The 16,720-nt window shown below is 39.6% G+C and overlaps 2 protein-coding genes across 4 annotated transcripts; both read left to right on the forward strand.

The window, feature by feature from the left end:
• Positions 1-824: 824 nt before the first annotated feature.
• Positions 825-4,533, forward strand: LOC138610686 (transmembrane protein 248). The gene is made up of 7 exons (XM_069683486.1): positions 825-957; positions 1,360-1,532; positions 1,795-2,050; positions 2,139-2,235; positions 2,385-2,526; positions 2,627-2,767; positions 3,073-4,533. The coding sequence occupies exons 2-7, from the start codon at positions 1,371-1,373 to the stop codon at positions 3,091-3,093; spliced, it is 819 nt and encodes a 272-aa protein (XP_069539587.1). The 5' UTR covers positions 825-957; positions 1,360-1,370; the 3' UTR covers positions 3,094-4,533.
• Positions 4,534-5,085: 552 nt separating this feature from the next.
• On the forward strand, positions 5,086-15,874 carry morc2 (MORC family CW-type zinc finger 2). Of its 3 annotated transcripts, XM_069683424.1 has the most exons (28): positions 5,086-5,233; positions 5,761-5,913; positions 7,075-7,128; positions 7,252-7,286; positions 7,370-7,438; positions 7,539-7,629; positions 7,732-7,840; positions 8,611-8,770; positions 8,963-9,074; positions 9,216-9,341; positions 9,430-9,509; positions 9,595-9,677; positions 9,814-9,899; positions 10,101-10,241; positions 10,331-10,485; positions 10,927-11,055; positions 11,154-11,259; positions 11,345-11,477; positions 11,562-11,645; positions 11,747-11,992; positions 12,116-12,367; positions 13,253-13,372; positions 13,705-13,762; positions 13,865-14,003; positions 14,122-14,289; positions 14,398-14,491; positions 14,657-14,845; positions 14,939-15,874. In XM_069683424.1, exons 2-28 carry the CDS (start codon positions 5,840-5,842, stop codon positions 15,005-15,007), a joined length of 3,162 nt encoding a protein of 1,053 aa, XP_069539525.1. In that variant the 5' UTR covers positions 5,086-5,233; positions 5,761-5,839; the 3' UTR covers positions 15,008-15,874. The 3 variants fall into 3 exon arrangements, with proteins under 3 accessions (XP_069539525.1, XP_069539527.1, XP_069539526.1); XM_069683426.1 differs by lacking the exon at positions 13,253-13,372; XM_069683425.1 differs by lacking the exon at positions 5,086-5,233 and having other exon boundaries at positions 5,249-5,913.
• Positions 15,875-16,720: the final 846 nt, after the last annotated feature.

Raw genomic sequence — 16,720 nt, forward strand, 5'->3', positions numbered from 1 at the left:
CAGCGACAGCGACACTTTCTCACTCGGCTTCCCCCAGAGTTGGTTGAAGGAGGACGGTTAGCTGAACTCCGAGTCCTCACACAACAGGTAGAGCCTGGCTTAGGAACCATCAATAAATTACTGTTAAATGGATACAAAACTGATGTTTTTATAATACATCCACTCATTTTAAATGCTTCAGTATTACTCATTTATTTTCTATAGATGTTTTTTTGAAAAGAAATAAGGTCTTTTTTTGTAAACAGCTTTGAGGTCATGCAACCTGAAATGAATAAGAGAAATTACCATTATTTGGACAAATAAGACACACCCTATCAATTATATTTTTTTCAATAGCTTCCATTTCATGTGTCTTCAAATCAATGTTACTCACCTGGGCAACTAAGGCACACCTCCTTTTATTGGTATTTGTTGTTTTAGTAATATTTATATCTAGTAATATTTAATAATGATAAAAAGCTTCCATGTAACATGACCCACTATCCTCAAATCATCTCATTACATTTTTTTACAGTAATATATTGTTGGTCCATAAGTCAGACTCTGCCTGCTAAGTGCGAGGGCTCAGAGCAGAGTTCAGCTAACCTTCCTCCCTCTGCTAACTCTGGGGGAAGCCGAGTGAGAAAGCGTCGCTGGCTCCCGAGGGAATGTCTGTCGCATATCCAACTTAATACTAACTTCACCGCCGTTTGCTACCAGTGCTAGGCTGGCTACCAATATCCATTTACATGACAGAACACGTCATGGTCGTCGTCATAGCAGTGCACCATCGTAAACGGACCCCGCTGTCGTGAAAAAACCCTAGCTGCTGTCGTGTTGGTGTTATCGTGTGTCTTTAACTGAAGTTTTAACATCTGCAAGTGTAAAACTCCGCTTTACCCAACAACAAAAAACACCGGTTTCACCGCATCTTACCACAACTGGCGACGTGATTAGAGAAGACTACCCAAATTCAAAGTATGTACTTCTCTTTATGCTAATATGATTGCAACATTACACAGTTAACCTAACGTTATCGATGGAGTTGGTTGGCCGATAAGAAAGACAAGTTACACGTCTCCCTTTGCACTATAGTCTGGACCAAATGATGTATATTACCTGTTGTACAGCAAACTTTCTTTTCAGTATTATTGGTATTTTAGAGAGATAGCTTTCCGTAGGGGTTATTACTTGCAGAAATGTAACATCATTGCCTTGTTTTTGGATATCTACAAAGTCACAAGACCTGTTGTAAATATAAGCCAAAATCAACTGTTGGTTAGGTCTCATTCTGAACGTTAAGAGGTACCTATATTACGATTATACAACCACTAGCACTACTACACTTTAGTAGCTGAAATTACTTCCTTCTGTTTACAGGTCACGGTCTGATGATGGCTTTCTGGCAGCCGCTCACCAACCTTAAAGATTATGTATCCCAGAATCCTCCAGGGGTGACATTTTTCTTGTGTCTATTGACTCTAGCTATCACGTTCATCTGCCTCAGCTCCTACAGCTACAGTCACACTGTGCCTAACCCTGACACAACAAAGGTAAGGACTCACTAATCCAACTCATTTATTTTTTTTTAATAGTCTTTATTTTTGTCTTTTGAAAATATTAATTGAATAGATCCTTTTTGTTACATTATATATACCCATAAAAGTAAATTGAGACTGATGAACAAAAGAGTAGTCAGACTGCTTTTATGTATAAACATTCTTGGCCATTGTGCAGGCTGTGACTAAAGGTATGCTTTTGCCTGTGTGTCCTGACCCGATACTCATGCAAATATACGCTATATTCCTCCCTTAGGACTGGAACCACCTGCTGTCCTCTTTATCACAGTTCCAGCTATGTTTGAAGGCTAATACAAGTCTGTCTGACCTTGTCTCACAAGCCCCCTCTCGTCCGATTAAAAGAGACACTTCAGTTCAACATAAAAAGACTCCATCCGTCACCACTTTACGTCTCAAGGTTCCTCTGGCTGTGACAACTAACTCAAACAGTGGCTCTCTAAAAGACCTGAGTCTATACACTGCCTTAAATGCCAGTCAGCTACACCTTGGAGGTTGGTATTGTAGTTGATAGGTTTAGTCGTGAAATAAAATGTATAAAAGTGCTAATTCTCACCCATAAATGTTTGTTTTACTCCCCAGGAAATGAGACTGTTAATGTGACTGTAGAGATTTTGTCTGGAAATGCAACCTACACCTGCCTCACTATAAGTGCCCCAGCACACCTCCTGCCCAGCCTGTAAGTTCATTCTGACTCTAAAGTCCAGTTTTTGAATTTTCATTATTTTTATTTTATTTCATTAATTAAAATCACCAACTACTACAATAATAGTGTCTTTCAAAGCATGTATGTGTCTTTTCATGAATACACTTTATACTCTCATGAAGACTTCCACCAGAGTGTCCTGTTTCTGAGAAAAAGATTTCACCTGTCCATGTGGAAGTGAGCAATCAGCTGCCTACAGCATCACAACCCTGCTACAGTTTACACTCCAAGTATGACCCTTCACTCACAGTCATGTTAACACAGGTACGGTGTATTACACATGAACAACAAAACTTGTCCCGCCATAATAGATTCAGATACCCTCCCGTTGTCCTTTAAGTCATTCTCTGCTTTTATTTTGTAGGAGGAGCGGACTGTGGCAGTGCGACATCTGTTGGAAGTCAGTGTCTGTCTGCTCGGAGTTTGTGTGATTCTCTGTTTAGCTGCTTGTATGACACACTCCCTTTTACGCCGCCCCCATTGGAATGGACTGGACCTTCAAAATGTAACAGTAATTTCTTACAATATCACACAACTTTGTTTTGTATTTCTGTCTATGGTAACGTTCAATAGAGAACTAGGGGATTACACGGACAAAAACATACCCTATAATACATGTACAAATACATAATGCATATACCTTATCACAGGAAATACTAATTAAGTATGTATGAAATATATTTTATAGCTTATGTGGGTTTTAAGGGGAATTTTTGTTTAGTTATATATGAGAACAGCATGTAGATATCACATGTTTAAAATGTGCAGATACTGTTTTATCCTAACCTTAATGCTTTACTTTATTTGCAGGAGCCCTTGATTGACAGCTGAATCCTCTGCAACCTGAAGAAATCATTCATTGGTTGAGAGAGAGGGCATTCCACTTCTACTCAGCCTGTGAATACAGTTGTAAAACGTCTTCCCAGACTCTGGACAGAACTTTCAAAAAACTTAAGGAATGAACCCTGTTGATGTCATCAGGGTACCCTCAGATTAGGTTTGGAGAATGAATATTTGTGGCAATTTTCAAGCCTGACTCGTACAAAGGACCCACAGGAAGGACATTCCAGCCTATGCTACATTAATTTTTACCATTTTTAATTTGTATCACACAGATTTTTCAACTTTATAACAGTGCAAAACTTAATCAGTGCAGCATCCTTGTAATAGGAAACTAAAATATTCAACATTCAAGTCAGAAACACTGTTTTGATGGAGAAGGGGATTGTTTTGTAATGGACCATGATGTAATGGGAACAACTCCTCGAAATGCCCACACCGTTGACTGAGCATACATTTACTATCCAGTCTGGTATGGACAATACATTCCAGCATTTATGTGCTTTATTATCTTGAACATTTCCCAGAATTACTGGATCAAAGATGTCTAGGCATACTAGGCTAGATTGCCTTTTTTTAATTTTTCATACCTGACATTGAAAGCTCGTTGTACTCAGGTGCCAGATCTACAGATCCACAATTTAAGTAGTATTGCATCCAACTACAAAGTGTTATATCCCTTGCTCATAGTAGAAACTGTTAAAAGTGAGTGATAAGAAAAAACTGAAATGCCTCTTGCTCCTAATTTTTGAGCAACAGATAGTGTTTAAGTAAGCAAAGGGTGTTCTGAAGTTGCCTTGATACAGGCTATTTGTAACATTATTAATAACAAAGAGATACAAGACACTTAGCACAGTAAGGTTTGTGCATGGAAATTACCAGTGTTATGAACTGTCTTTTTCTCCAAACTGTGTGTGTATCTGAGTCTGTTCTGGATTTTCTACACAAAAGACAGCTCAGAAACAAGGTGACTGCAGTCAAGAACGCATCCTGATTTCCTGTTTACACTATTTGCCTTTTAACAGTAACTTCAAATTAAGAGAGAACAATATAAATACTATATTTAATTTGTGAAAATGACTAGGGAGTTAAAGAACTTAACATTTACATAAACCAACAGTTTCTTTAGTGTTTGTGGTTAGGAAAACCAGTAAAGTAATGTAATGATTAAGTTTTGTGTTGATCTACACACTCTACACAACTAACGTTTTGCAGTTATTTATCTTAAAGACAAACTGTTCTTCAGCTGGCTGGAGTAAATAACACACTTGGCTTCATCAGTTTTTTTGTGAAAGATGGGACAAGCAGTGGGGAGAGGGAGGTCAGATTTGGAGATCTAAATTAATAGGTTCGGTGATTCTTTTAAGAGACAGGAACAATGCAAATATATCTCACCTTAAATAATGTCCTTCTCTTTTTTCAAGGTATTGGTTTCAGATCTTTCAATTGCAGTATGTAAATCAACTTGTACAAACTTGAGATTTGCTTTAAATGTCTTACAGAGAACAAAATAAATTACAATATCTATGATGAAAATGATATGAAAGCCCCTCTGATCTGACTGTGTAGAACTTAAGAAAAGAGAAGACCCTCTGCAAAAATGTAAGGGTTGGGGTTAGGATTGAAACTTGATCATCATTTCTGACACTGTAGCCATTATAATCGGTAAATAGGCTTTGATTGTCATAGTTGACTAATACACAATAAGCACATTTCCTTCTGTAACTCAATGATTTATTTAGTTTTCTATTATACATATGAAAATATACCTGACATTTTATTTTTCTAATCAAAGAGTTCCTCCAGTATTCAGAGGAGCAACCACTGAACTGATGCACCGGTATGTTCCCTCTTCTACGTAGCAAGATTTCTCAGCCAATCATCGTTACGAATCTTTACATGGTGTTGTCCTATTGGCTGAGTATAGAAAAATGGAGGCGGGATTTCTGCAATCCAGAGAAAAACCAAGTAACCATCGTCGAATTGGTCGGATTCTTCGCGGCCTGGTGGACTGTTTTATGTTAAAGAAAAAAGCAACATAACGTTACAAAGTATTTGTTACTCACTGGACGGATTATTACACTACCGCGAAGCCACTACGAAGTCGCCGTCTTATGAAACGGTTTGCAAAGTCGGTGAAAATTACTTGATTTGGCTAACGTCAGCTACATGTTTTCACAGTGTGAAGCTAGCTAGCTAGCTAGTGTTACATCATAATCACTGTAGAAGTCGCTAACGTCTGCTAGCTACCCGTGTTAGCCTAACGTTAAAACGTTAGTAACCGTTTCTGAAGAACAGCCTAAATGTTTATGTCCTCTGCTTTTTACTAAACATGACTTTGCCTTACTTCACTGAAACCGAGCTAAACCAAATACTGAGTTTTGCATAAATACATCAAAGTTGTTGTCTTCATAGCTTCGTGCTTCCTCAAAGGCGCACTTTGCACTGAATTATAATATAGTGTTGTTCCTAAGCAGGCCTCCCACGTGGTACCCCTCACATTAGGGGGAGGCTTTCTGGAGTGGGTGTTAACCTGACATTTTGACTTGTTGTCAAGCGTCCACATCAGCTGTTGTCAGATCATGACCCTTATTTCACTGAATGAAGGCACTTTGTAGATTTATGTACACGCCCTGTAATAGTTTCTTCCCTCTTTAGTATGGAAGGTCTGGACTAGGGCTTGGTTGGACAGAAAGAAGACAAACAGGAGAACAAGAAGTAAACAGGAAATAACTGAATGGACATGGCCTACTCCAACTACAGCAACCTGAGCAGGGCTCAACTTACCTTTGAGTACCTGCACACAAATTCGTAAGTACCAGCTTGTTGGTAATTCATACCTGATTATAACCCTGATACTACACATAAGTATGATAAAAATGTTTAATACCAATAGACATAGACGTAACCTAACCCACCCATGTATTTATTGTTGCCCAAAGATGATGAGTAGGTTACAACAGATTGATGCCCTAACATTACTGTTTGACAGATACACCTAAGTTTGAATGTGAATAGATGATAAGGGTCAGTTCTGTTAATCTTGATCATCTATTCAAAGAAAATGAGAATATGCTGTCATTTCATTATGTGTCAGTTTGCATTCAATACGACTTTGTCTTCCATTGAAACATTTTTCTTAAGTTAGCATGGACCATCTACAGTTAGGTTATGTGATACTTGTAATGTCCATTTGCTTGTATCTGCTTAACTTTACTCTCTGTGTACTGTGTGTGCATGGGAAGTATTTTCTTATGATGTATAAAATTAATTTCTCCATTCCCACCTACATATTTAGATACCCAGCATGTATATAACAGAAATTAAGCAAGATATTAATCTGTGTAAACTACAGTTCTGCTTTTGATCTCTTTTAGAAATGGAATAACATAATTTTCTGATGTTCTGGTACATGTTCATTCAATCAAAACCCTTCAATTACTACGAAAATGTGGCTCTGAATTAAATCCTCCCAGGTGCTACAACATAATGTTACTCACAGTTATGATTTTTTAATTGTGTCTGTATTAATTCATAATAACTATAAGTAGCAGTGAGTGCCATTATAAGGCCAATCAAAACACAATATTTGCAGCTATCACTTGCATCCATCATACCGTTACTTTCTCAGGGGTCAAGTGACCAGATAAACTCTTCAGAGGCAAAGTACGAAAAAGAAAAAACAATATAAGGATAGGGATAGTCTATCCTTTGAGAGGATGTAAGAATGAGTGGTTTACTGGGAATCAGTCAGTACACAAAGTGACACTCCTCTGCTCTGTTAAGATTGACAGAAATCTCTAGACTTCAGGTTTAATAAGTTAAAAACAACCCCACATAGAACATTATTATTATAATTATGAGAGAAACAAGCATCCCATGCGTCCTGTTTTTCTGATCAGCTTTCCTAGTCAACTCAAGACCTAACACTTTACTCAATTATATTGTAATTAATTTGTGGTCTGCTTTCAGGACAACCCACGAGTTCTTATTTGGAGCCTTGGCAGAGCTTGTTGACAACTCAAGGTACCATAATGATTTTCATCAGAGCCTTTAATTGCAATCAAGTTATGCAGCATGGAAAACTATCATATTATCCAGGTATCTTTAGTACGTACACTTCTCACGGTTGGTTTGTTTCTTTCACAGGGATGCCAATGCCACTCGAATAGACATCTACACAGGTACACCTCACAATGACTCTCACTATAAAGCATACACATCAATTCCTTGCTTCTAACACGATTCTTTCACCTTCTTGCTACAGAAAAAAGGCCAGAGCTGCGGGGCGGCTACATGCTTTGTTTTCTGGATGATGGTATTGGAATGGACCCGAGTAAGTGATGCTTATTACTTAGATAAAATTAGATACATTTATTTTATGATTATCTATTGTGAGTGTTTGAAACATGTTGCTGCACATTTTTCTTTGTTAGATGAAGCAACCCATGTTATTCAGTTCGGAAAGTCAAGCAAAAGGTCCCCTGAGTCCACCCAGATCGGCCAGTATGGAAACGGATTGAAATCGTAAGACATTCATCTGATTCTTGTGTTGTTCTGGTAATGTAGGCTTGACATGCTGGTGTTTGAGTCATTTCTCATATCAATTGAATGTGTGTGTTTTCACAGTGGCTCTATGCGTATCGGGAAAGACTTCATCTTATTCACGAAAAAGGGCGACACGCTGACATGCCTGTTCCTGTCAAGGACTTTCCATGAAGAGGAGGGACTGGATGAGGTAAGAGTCAACTGTTTGTCAGGGATTGGCAAAAGTCACTTTAAATATTGTATAAGTTGGGTTGCCTTAAAGCAAACAAATCAAGTCAGTACATTTTTTTTGCATGTGAAAAGTGAGAATTCAACAGCCTCTTTACCAGATCACATTTTTTGCATAATTGATTTATGTTTTTGGAGTTAGTGCATGCTACACTTGTCACTTCATGCATCACTTTACACATTTTCATTAACCCAAAGTCAATAAACTCAGCAAGCAAAGCATACTGTTTGTTCTGCAAGAAACAGTTCTATCTCTGGCAAGGCTGCTCCTTAATCTGCCTGGTTTTACTGTCCTGTTTTAGTCCTCACAAGCACGGCTCAGTTGCAGCTCACGCTACTGAGGTTGTCTCTTTCATGTGTCACATTTGGTACTTTACAAAAATAGACTGGAAATTATCTGTGGATAGTCATATTGACATATTTACATTTTTATATCCGTACAAGGTGTCCCGAACATAAACTAAGTATAAAATTGATATAGAAACGAAATGTCACATTCACTTATTGATGGCAAACATCAAAGGAAGACTCAGTGTTGCATAGAACGCTGGCAGCAGCAGCAGCACTGCAGTTTAAACGCTGTTTGTTAAAACACCACATGAATGAGAGCCGCAGCAGTTCAGCGAGGTAGCTGTCATGCACAGGTAAAGGTTGGACCAGGAGTGCTTTGTTGTTTGATTGGGGCCTCTCAAACATCTTCTCTACAGAAAGCCTTTAAACCTCTCTCCTCAGGTGATAGTGCCCCTCCCGTCCTGGGATCTGAAGACCAAAGAGCCGCTAACTTCTGACCCAGAGAAGTACGCCATAGAGACAGAGCTGATCTTCAAATACTCGCCTTTTAAAAATGAACAGCAGCTGATGGAGCAGTTCCACAAAATAGAAAGTAGCAGTGGTAAGCGTATGATTGTGTCTATTTTTTAGACAAGTTCATACCAACTACTTTCAAAATTTTCATTGTTTTTATGTCAAACACAATATATTGCTCTTTGATGATCTTTATTATCACACATAAGCGTAAGTGCTGGGGGATGGCATAATTAATAGTGATAATTATACTTCCTGTTTTTGTGTATCTTGTTAAAAGGTACTCTTGTGATCGTCTATAATCTGAAGTTGATGGACAACAGAGAACCTGAGCTGGATGTAGAGACGGATCACCAGGACATCCTGATGGCTGGAACAATTGTTGAAGGAGTGTGAGTATTGTTGTTACTTTTTTTTTAAAGCATTCAGTCATTGGATCACGAACCCCTATCTTTTATATAAAATTAGCTTTATGTGTGTGTGGTATTAATCAGAAAAGAATATTAATGGCCATGCCCTTCCCTGTCTCACAGGAAACCAGAGAAGAGGTCATTCAGGGCGTACGCTGCTGTGTTGTACATCGACCCACGTATGAGGATTTTCATCCAGGGGCATAAAGTCAGAACCAAGAGGTTGTCGTGCTGTCTGTATAAACCAAGGTAATATGGCAACACGTGTATGTACTATGTCTGTAACTACTGTATTCAAGCGACAACACTGTCATTACCATTCTTGTTTTGTTTAAAGGGTTTATAAATACTCATCGACTCGTTTCAAGACTCGGGCTGAGCAGGAAGTGAAGAAAGCCGATCACCTTGCTAAGATTTGTGAGTGAGCTGTGAAAAGAGTGTTTATTCACATTTTTATTTCATGTTCACTTTTATCAGTCGACAATTGTGTTGTTTATTTCAGCGGAGGAAAAAGCAAGAGAGGCAGAGAGTAAGCGCATAGCTTTGGAGGCCAGACTGGGAGAGGACCTGTCAAAAGACTCCCGGGTAAGCCACAGAGCATATATTGCTTTTTGTCAAATGCAAGTGTGTTTGTCACTATGCTTTTGTCTCAAAACTCAGCTTTAATCTAAGATGTTTTAGTGTCTTAAGTAATGTCCCCCTACACCCTTTCTTCCTATAGGCCATCCTGAGGAAGGTTCAAGATTCAGCCATGATGCTAAGACGGGATGCTGACATGAAGAAAATGATTCTTGAAGTCAAACAGAAGTATGATGACAAAACTGTGAAGTCTTTTATTTTTCCTGTTTACAGATTACTAACAATTAAACCTCCTTAGGCTGGTATATATCTTGTATATTTCTTACTGGCTTACTGATTGATATGTAATCAGCCATTCTGTCTGTTTTTGCATGAAAACTTGAAAGCAACTTGAAAACAACACCCAACACAACACTTTCTGTTCCTCAGAGCACTGAAGGAGCCCAAAGAGTTGAATTTCATTTTTGGAGTCAACATTGAGCAGAGGGAGCTGGATGGGATGTTTGTGTACAACTGCTCTCGGCTCATCAAGATGTACGAGAAGACAGGTCCCCAGCTGGAGGGAGGCATGTGAGTAACTCATGCGTAACAATTTAAAATAGACGATATTTGAATGATTAAGAAAGATGTTTCACAGCTCTGTGAATTGTGTGTTTTAGGGCCTGTGGAGGTGTGGTTGGAGTGGTGGATGTCCCGTATTTAGTTCTAGAGCCGACCCACAACAAACAGGATTTCGCAGACGCAAAGGAGTATCGACATTTACTGAAATCAATGGGGGAGCATTTAGCTCAGTACTGGAAGGACACTAACATTGGTGAGTTTCTTTAAATTCCTGGGTTGACAGTTGTTCGCCTGAGTTTCTGAACTGGTAAAAAGACGACTGAAGGGTGAAGGGTGCTTATTACAGTTTATACAAAACTCAACCCTCCAACACAACTAGAAAACACATTTTAGCATCCTTTTGAATGGACTGTCATAATCTCATCACAGTCATTAATCGCTGTTACTCTTGGTAGGGCACAGTGAAGGTGCTCCACCATCAAGCAATGCGGTATAAGCTTTAGCTAACCCTGTCCTTATTTAATCATAATGGCTGATTTGGACCTTCCAGATGAGCTACAGCTTCTTTAAATGAAGTGAGGTCGACTGAAGGCCTTGTTGAAACACACTAAGTCATACTACCTGTTGACTGCAGCTAATATCTTCATTTTTGTTGTTATATTATTGATTACCTTTTTGCGTTTGTGTTACGCAGCTCAGAAAGGAATAGTGAAGTTCTGGGATGAGTTTGGATATCTGTCGGCCAGCTGGTCCGCACCTCCGTCATCAGAGCCGAGATACAAGAGACGTCGCGCTATGGAGATACCTCTAACTATTCAGTGTGGTATGTTACAGAACCAAACACACATTCACACACATGCTGTATCTCTGCATACTGACTTACTGCCACAAACTCATCTGACTCTCTGACTCTATCAACAGACAAGTGTTTAAAGTGGAGAACGCTACCTTTCCAGATGGACGCTGTGGACAAACGCTACCCAGACAGTTGGATGTGTCTCATGAACCCAGACAGCAACCAGGACAGGTACACAGGAAGTCACTAAAAGACTGTTTGGCAATCAATGTAGTGTTACTTCATGCTACATAAAGTGTGTATTTCTTGTTTTCAGGTGTGACGCTCCTGAACAGAAACAGAATTTGCCATGTGGTGTTCTGAAGAAAGACAAGCAGACGGCTGAGGACAAACGGAAAGAGCTGACAGAGAAAATCAAACAGCAGCAGGAGAAACTTCAGGCCTTGCAGGTACCTCACCCCTCTCCTCCTGTCTCTTCTCTTCCGGACCCTTTCTGTACATCAGGACTTAATACTTGTGTTTTTACCCATCAGAAAACTAGCACCGTCAAATCTGCTGCAGATGTAAAGAAGCTACCTCTGGAGGTCAGCATGAAACCAACAGAGAGCACCTCTCAGGTACTAAGCTTCTTATAGTTCTCTAATTCTGGCTCAGTTTTTTTAATAGCTCTTTTCAGTAAGGTTCTGTTTTGTCTCTTTTTCACATGCTGTGGTTTCAGGCAACTAGGTCTTCGGAAAGGTCCTCAACACGCCCTCGCTCCCCACCTCTCCCAGCTCACCTCAAGAATGCCCAGAGTACACCTCCATCTCGTGCAGCTTCTCAGCGCACCACCCGAACACCTGCCCCTCCACCTCCCAAAGTGGAAGCATCCAGGTCCAGAGCTGCAGCAAAGCCTCCTACACCTGCTGCAAAGCCTGTACCAAAAGCTACTGCCAAAACACCCCCACCCAGTCGCAGCTCACGGGTACGTTTTTATAAAGGTTTCCCCAGAACCAGTACCGATGGAAGGTTCTGTTGGTGATATGCTTAAATATGGCAGCATGTTCAAGATTTAGCCAAAAAATAATGTCTCTGTCTCGCTACATAGACTCCTGCCAAAGCATCAGCCAAACCCGCAGCTGCTGGACAACGCAAAAGAATCATAGAGCAGGAGGACAGTGAGGAGGAGGAGGAGGAAGAAGAAGAAGAAGAGGAGGAGAAGGAGGAGGAGGACGACAGTGAGGACGAGAGTGAAGAGGAACAACCACAGACTAAGAAATCCAAGATGGCCGCAGCACTTGCTAACCGTGGTAAAGTGGTAGAAAAGGCCACACCTCCAAAACGTGGCAAGCTGGACGAGGTAAACACACAACTTACTTCACAACATAGAGTAGATTTTCTTTGGCATGAGGTCAGAAATAATGTAGCTTAAAGATTCTAAAAGGAAAACTTAAAAGAAAATAATTCTATAAAACTTCCACACGTAGAGAATATAATGGCAGCATTAACAAAGACTGTACGAGCCTGTGTGTCAGTCGGGGTGTGCAGTGCATTGTATAACATGATGTGATGACTGAGCTGTGATGGTTTGTGCTGCTGTCTCTTTTCCGCTGCTTGTTGCCTTTCCTCCTCTAATACCACTTGCCTCCGACAAGAGATGGGAAGTGTGCAAATTAAGCACAAAAGTGAAGATGGACATGAACAGATTTGAGTCATACGTTTGTTTTCAGAACCATAAAGGTCTTTATCTATTATAGATGAAGTATCACAGCTAATGGTTTATCAGGGGAAAAGTTATTCAAATTATGGCCTGTTCTTTACTTCCTGTCTGTCACTGTGTCAGTGTCTGTAACGATTTACAGCACGTAGAAGGAAAAGGCTTTTCTTTACATTTTCCACTGCAAAGTTTCACAGTGAGTGGTACTTTTACAGTTAGAAGGAGGCAGAAGAATATAACACAGACATGTACAGGACAGTCTGGAAAAGAAATAAGAGACACCACTTTGTCCACAGGCAATGCCAAAATGAAAGATCCTCACAGTTGCTTGCACCGTGTTTTCTTTTGTTTCTTTCACTGCAGCAAGCACTGCTTAACTAGCTTCCTTCTGTATTTAGATAGCTAACACGCTTGTGAAATAAGTTTGAGCCTCAAATATTGAAGACAAGACGGAAATACAGACGTTCCTGTAGGGCTAAGTAGGTTACTGAACTTCAAATCAGAGCCCTTCTGCTGTTGACCTTGCAGGTTAACACACGCTTACAACCTGGGAAGAAAGGGGTTTCTACTCCTACACGGCAGACGCTAACCACACCAACCTCTGGCCTTAAATCTATTTCCATGCAGCAGCATGTTGCTAAAGCAAAGGTAGCTTTACTCGGTCCACCTCTCTAATAACCTCTAATGAAGCTGCATCTGCTCTCACTGCTCCTAACACTTCTAACAACCTAAACTTTCAGCTGATCTGGGTGTGTTGGCAGATTCTCATTCTCTCTTCTTACTCCTTCTCTTGAAAGCAAAGTTGTCTTTCTCTGCTAGGTCTCTGCTATCAAGCATACCTTTCCCATCTAATACCTGAGGTCACACTGGGACTTTCTCTTCTTTCATTTAAAGGGATGCAAATCATTTCTTTAACTGTCTTTCCACTAGCAAACGTTTCTCTGACTGCAATGTTGTTGATGATTGTTTATTTTTTGCAGGCTCCCGAGAAGCTGCCGCAGCAGGAACCAGAGAACGACACAAAAAATGCTCAGAGAGGTGAGATGATGGATTCCTGTTCACTAACATGTATCAACATGGAGCTGCAAATAACATTCTTAAAGCTCAGAGGACTTTCTTCCTTTATATTTTTTTCTACAGATAAGGGTCTTCTTGTTGAAGTACGTGTCAACAAAGAGTGGTACACAGGCAAAGTGATCGCTGTGGAGGCAAATAAACAAAGTGTTCGCTGGAAGGTGAAGTTCGATTATGTACCTCGATCGACCCCTAAAGACAGATGGTAAGATGCTTTGTCTGTTTTGCAGCATGTACGGCACATGTTTATATGCCAGATAATAAATATAAGTTAATAAATAATAATAGATAATAAATAATAAGTTATGTTGGTGTCTGTGAAGGGTGTTTAAGGGCAGTGATGAGGTACGGTTGATGCGGCCCCCGTCTCCAATCTCTCAGACACCTGACACCCAACAGGAGACAGAGAAGGGCCCGGCACCCATGGAGCCTGACACTACCCAACCAGGAACCAGTCGAGAGGTGACTGACAGTCTGGTCACCATGCTAAGGTGAGCTGATTACAAAGAACTGGTTTTGTTACCACACAACAGCCAGGCCCTATTTTTCATCTAAATGTCACAGCACCATGATGTGTTCACTGTCCCGTTTGTTTCCAGGACAATGCTGCGTTACTTTTTCCCTCCTGCGTTTCGGATTCCAAAGGACGATGTTAACAGCATGACGGCTGAGGAGCTGGTGTCTTTTCCTTTGGTGAGAAAGATAATAGATTGTAGATCGAAAATATAGTTTTACTTTGAAAGAGCATGGAGAAGGAAATAATATTTGGAATGGTTTTACTTCTTCTTACGACTGTACTTATTTGTCCAGAGTAATGAGTGCTGCTGTATCCTTGTTTTTTTCTCTCCCTCTATTTAGAAAGAGTATTTCCAGCAGTATGAATCAGGTCTCCAGTCATTGTGTAACTCGTACCAGAGCCGGGCGGATGCTAGGGCCAAAGCTGTGGAAGAGAAGAGTAACAGCGCTGAGGTCAAGCTGAAGGAGGCCGATGAGAAACTACAGAAGCTACGAACAAACATTGTAGCTCTTCTGCAAAAAGTGCAAGAGGTAAGACCAACATCTCCAAACAGGGTGACAAAAAATACTGCTCCCTATTACTTGTACTTACACCTTTTTTTTTTTTTTTTTTTACAATTTCAGGACATTGACATAAACACAGATGATGAACTTGATGCATACATAGAGGACCTCCTCACCAAAGGTGATTAGAAAAGACAAATCTGAGAAATATAAAAGAGAGAAGAGGACATGCACACAAACAGACTGGCAGATTTCATTCCAGCCAACACTTGATGACGGCCCCCCAACGAATTGAGCTCATGTGCAGAGTTGGCTGTGAATATTTAGGGATATTTTCCTTGTCGATCCCTCCACTTGTAAAATCTGATTGTCATAAGTTTGATCTTTGTTTCTGATCATTCGTTTAGTCGGCACCAGTTCGCTCTTTACGTTTCTCCATTGTTGAGTTGCCTCCTGGCCTGTGGTTTTCTCTTTAGCCCTTTTTATATACCTGCTTATATATGTCTATGTTTAAGCCATCCTCCCCTAATTCATCACTGAAATTGTTTGTGTAGGTTTAATACAATTTATGCTCCCTTTATAAAGTCGACTCATGCTGTTAAAACAGCAGACTACATCTGTTCTTTGTTTTGGTCGACTGTCAGGTGAGAATTGGACACACCAAGTGATTCAAGACTTTGACTGCTTGGTGTTCTGCACCAGAGCCTGTACTTAAGCATTAACATTTATTTTTCTACACTAAAAACACATCAGTGTTGTCCATTACCTTAATCCAACCTGGTCCGAAGAGCAAACCAGGTTCATGTTTTACGGTTGGGTGATGTGCTACACCCACAAACAAGATCTTCTTACTGGGTTTTATCAGTATGACTATTCCCTTATACCCCTCCTGAATTCAAGCTCTGACTGTTCTGTGTTTATTTTTGGAAGAGAAAAAAATCTCATTTAAATGCAAAAGTTGTGTGTTTATTATTATTATTCAGTGCCTGTGTCCTTCCTTTTGAACAGATTTTTAACATGTCATGAAAATGTTTTATTAAACAGTGCATGCTTTCAGTCTTTGTGTTCTGATTGGAACAAAGGATTCTGTATTTTTGACAAATCTTTACTTAGAACAATAAAACAGGTTCAGCAACAACTTAAGATGCATGTATGTCTTTTATTTATAGACATCTGTATATTCTCAGTTACATTTCAGACAGTCAGACACAATTTTCAATGGTGCAAATCAACAGAACTGTGACAAATGGAAACTCTTATTAAACTGTTCTAATGTGTTTTGGTGATACTGTTTCCTGAATGAGATATTGTCAATATTTAGATATAATTTTCCACTGCTGTAAGTGCTCCCTACATTTACATATTTTTAAGTCTAGGGCCACTTTGCTGGGTTGTGAGTGAGAATGTGTTGAAGGGCACATGCTAAAACATAAGCCTTTGGGATGTGTGTTGTACACACTGTCTCATTCACCACAGCTTCATGTACAGCTACCATACTGCCATACAGAAATGAGTCTGAGTTTTAACTGTCTTGTTATTTTAGATTTTGAATATTTTGTTTATGTTGGTGACAAATCCTCACCAGTGAGGACAGTGAACACTTTGAATGTTACACTTAGAAACCCTTTACTTGTACAGACTCTCCAATATAAAGAAGTCTGTTTGGTCATTACAGAACAGCATCAAGATTCATTACAATGAAAGAACAAAGTGACAATAAGCAAGTGTTTGTTTTTTAATTCCATGAGTAAACATTGCTTGGACCAAGTTAATCATATGAGACGGGTATAAAACAATGCATAATAAAACTCCATTATAACTTTAACAGAATTAGTAAAAAAACAGCTTTCAGGATTTTTGCATTTGTTTTTGTTCTTAAAAACCAACATCATGTAGAACAAT

This window comes from Semicossyphus pulcher, unplaced genomic scaffold, assembly GCF_022749685.1.
Source record: "Semicossyphus pulcher isolate SPU_LCO1_2020_fin unplaced genomic scaffold, fSemPul1.0.p SCAF_6, whole genome shotgun sequence".
In the NCBI taxonomy this organism is placed as follows: Eukaryota; Metazoa; Chordata; class Actinopteri; order Labriformes; family Labridae; genus Semicossyphus; species Semicossyphus pulcher.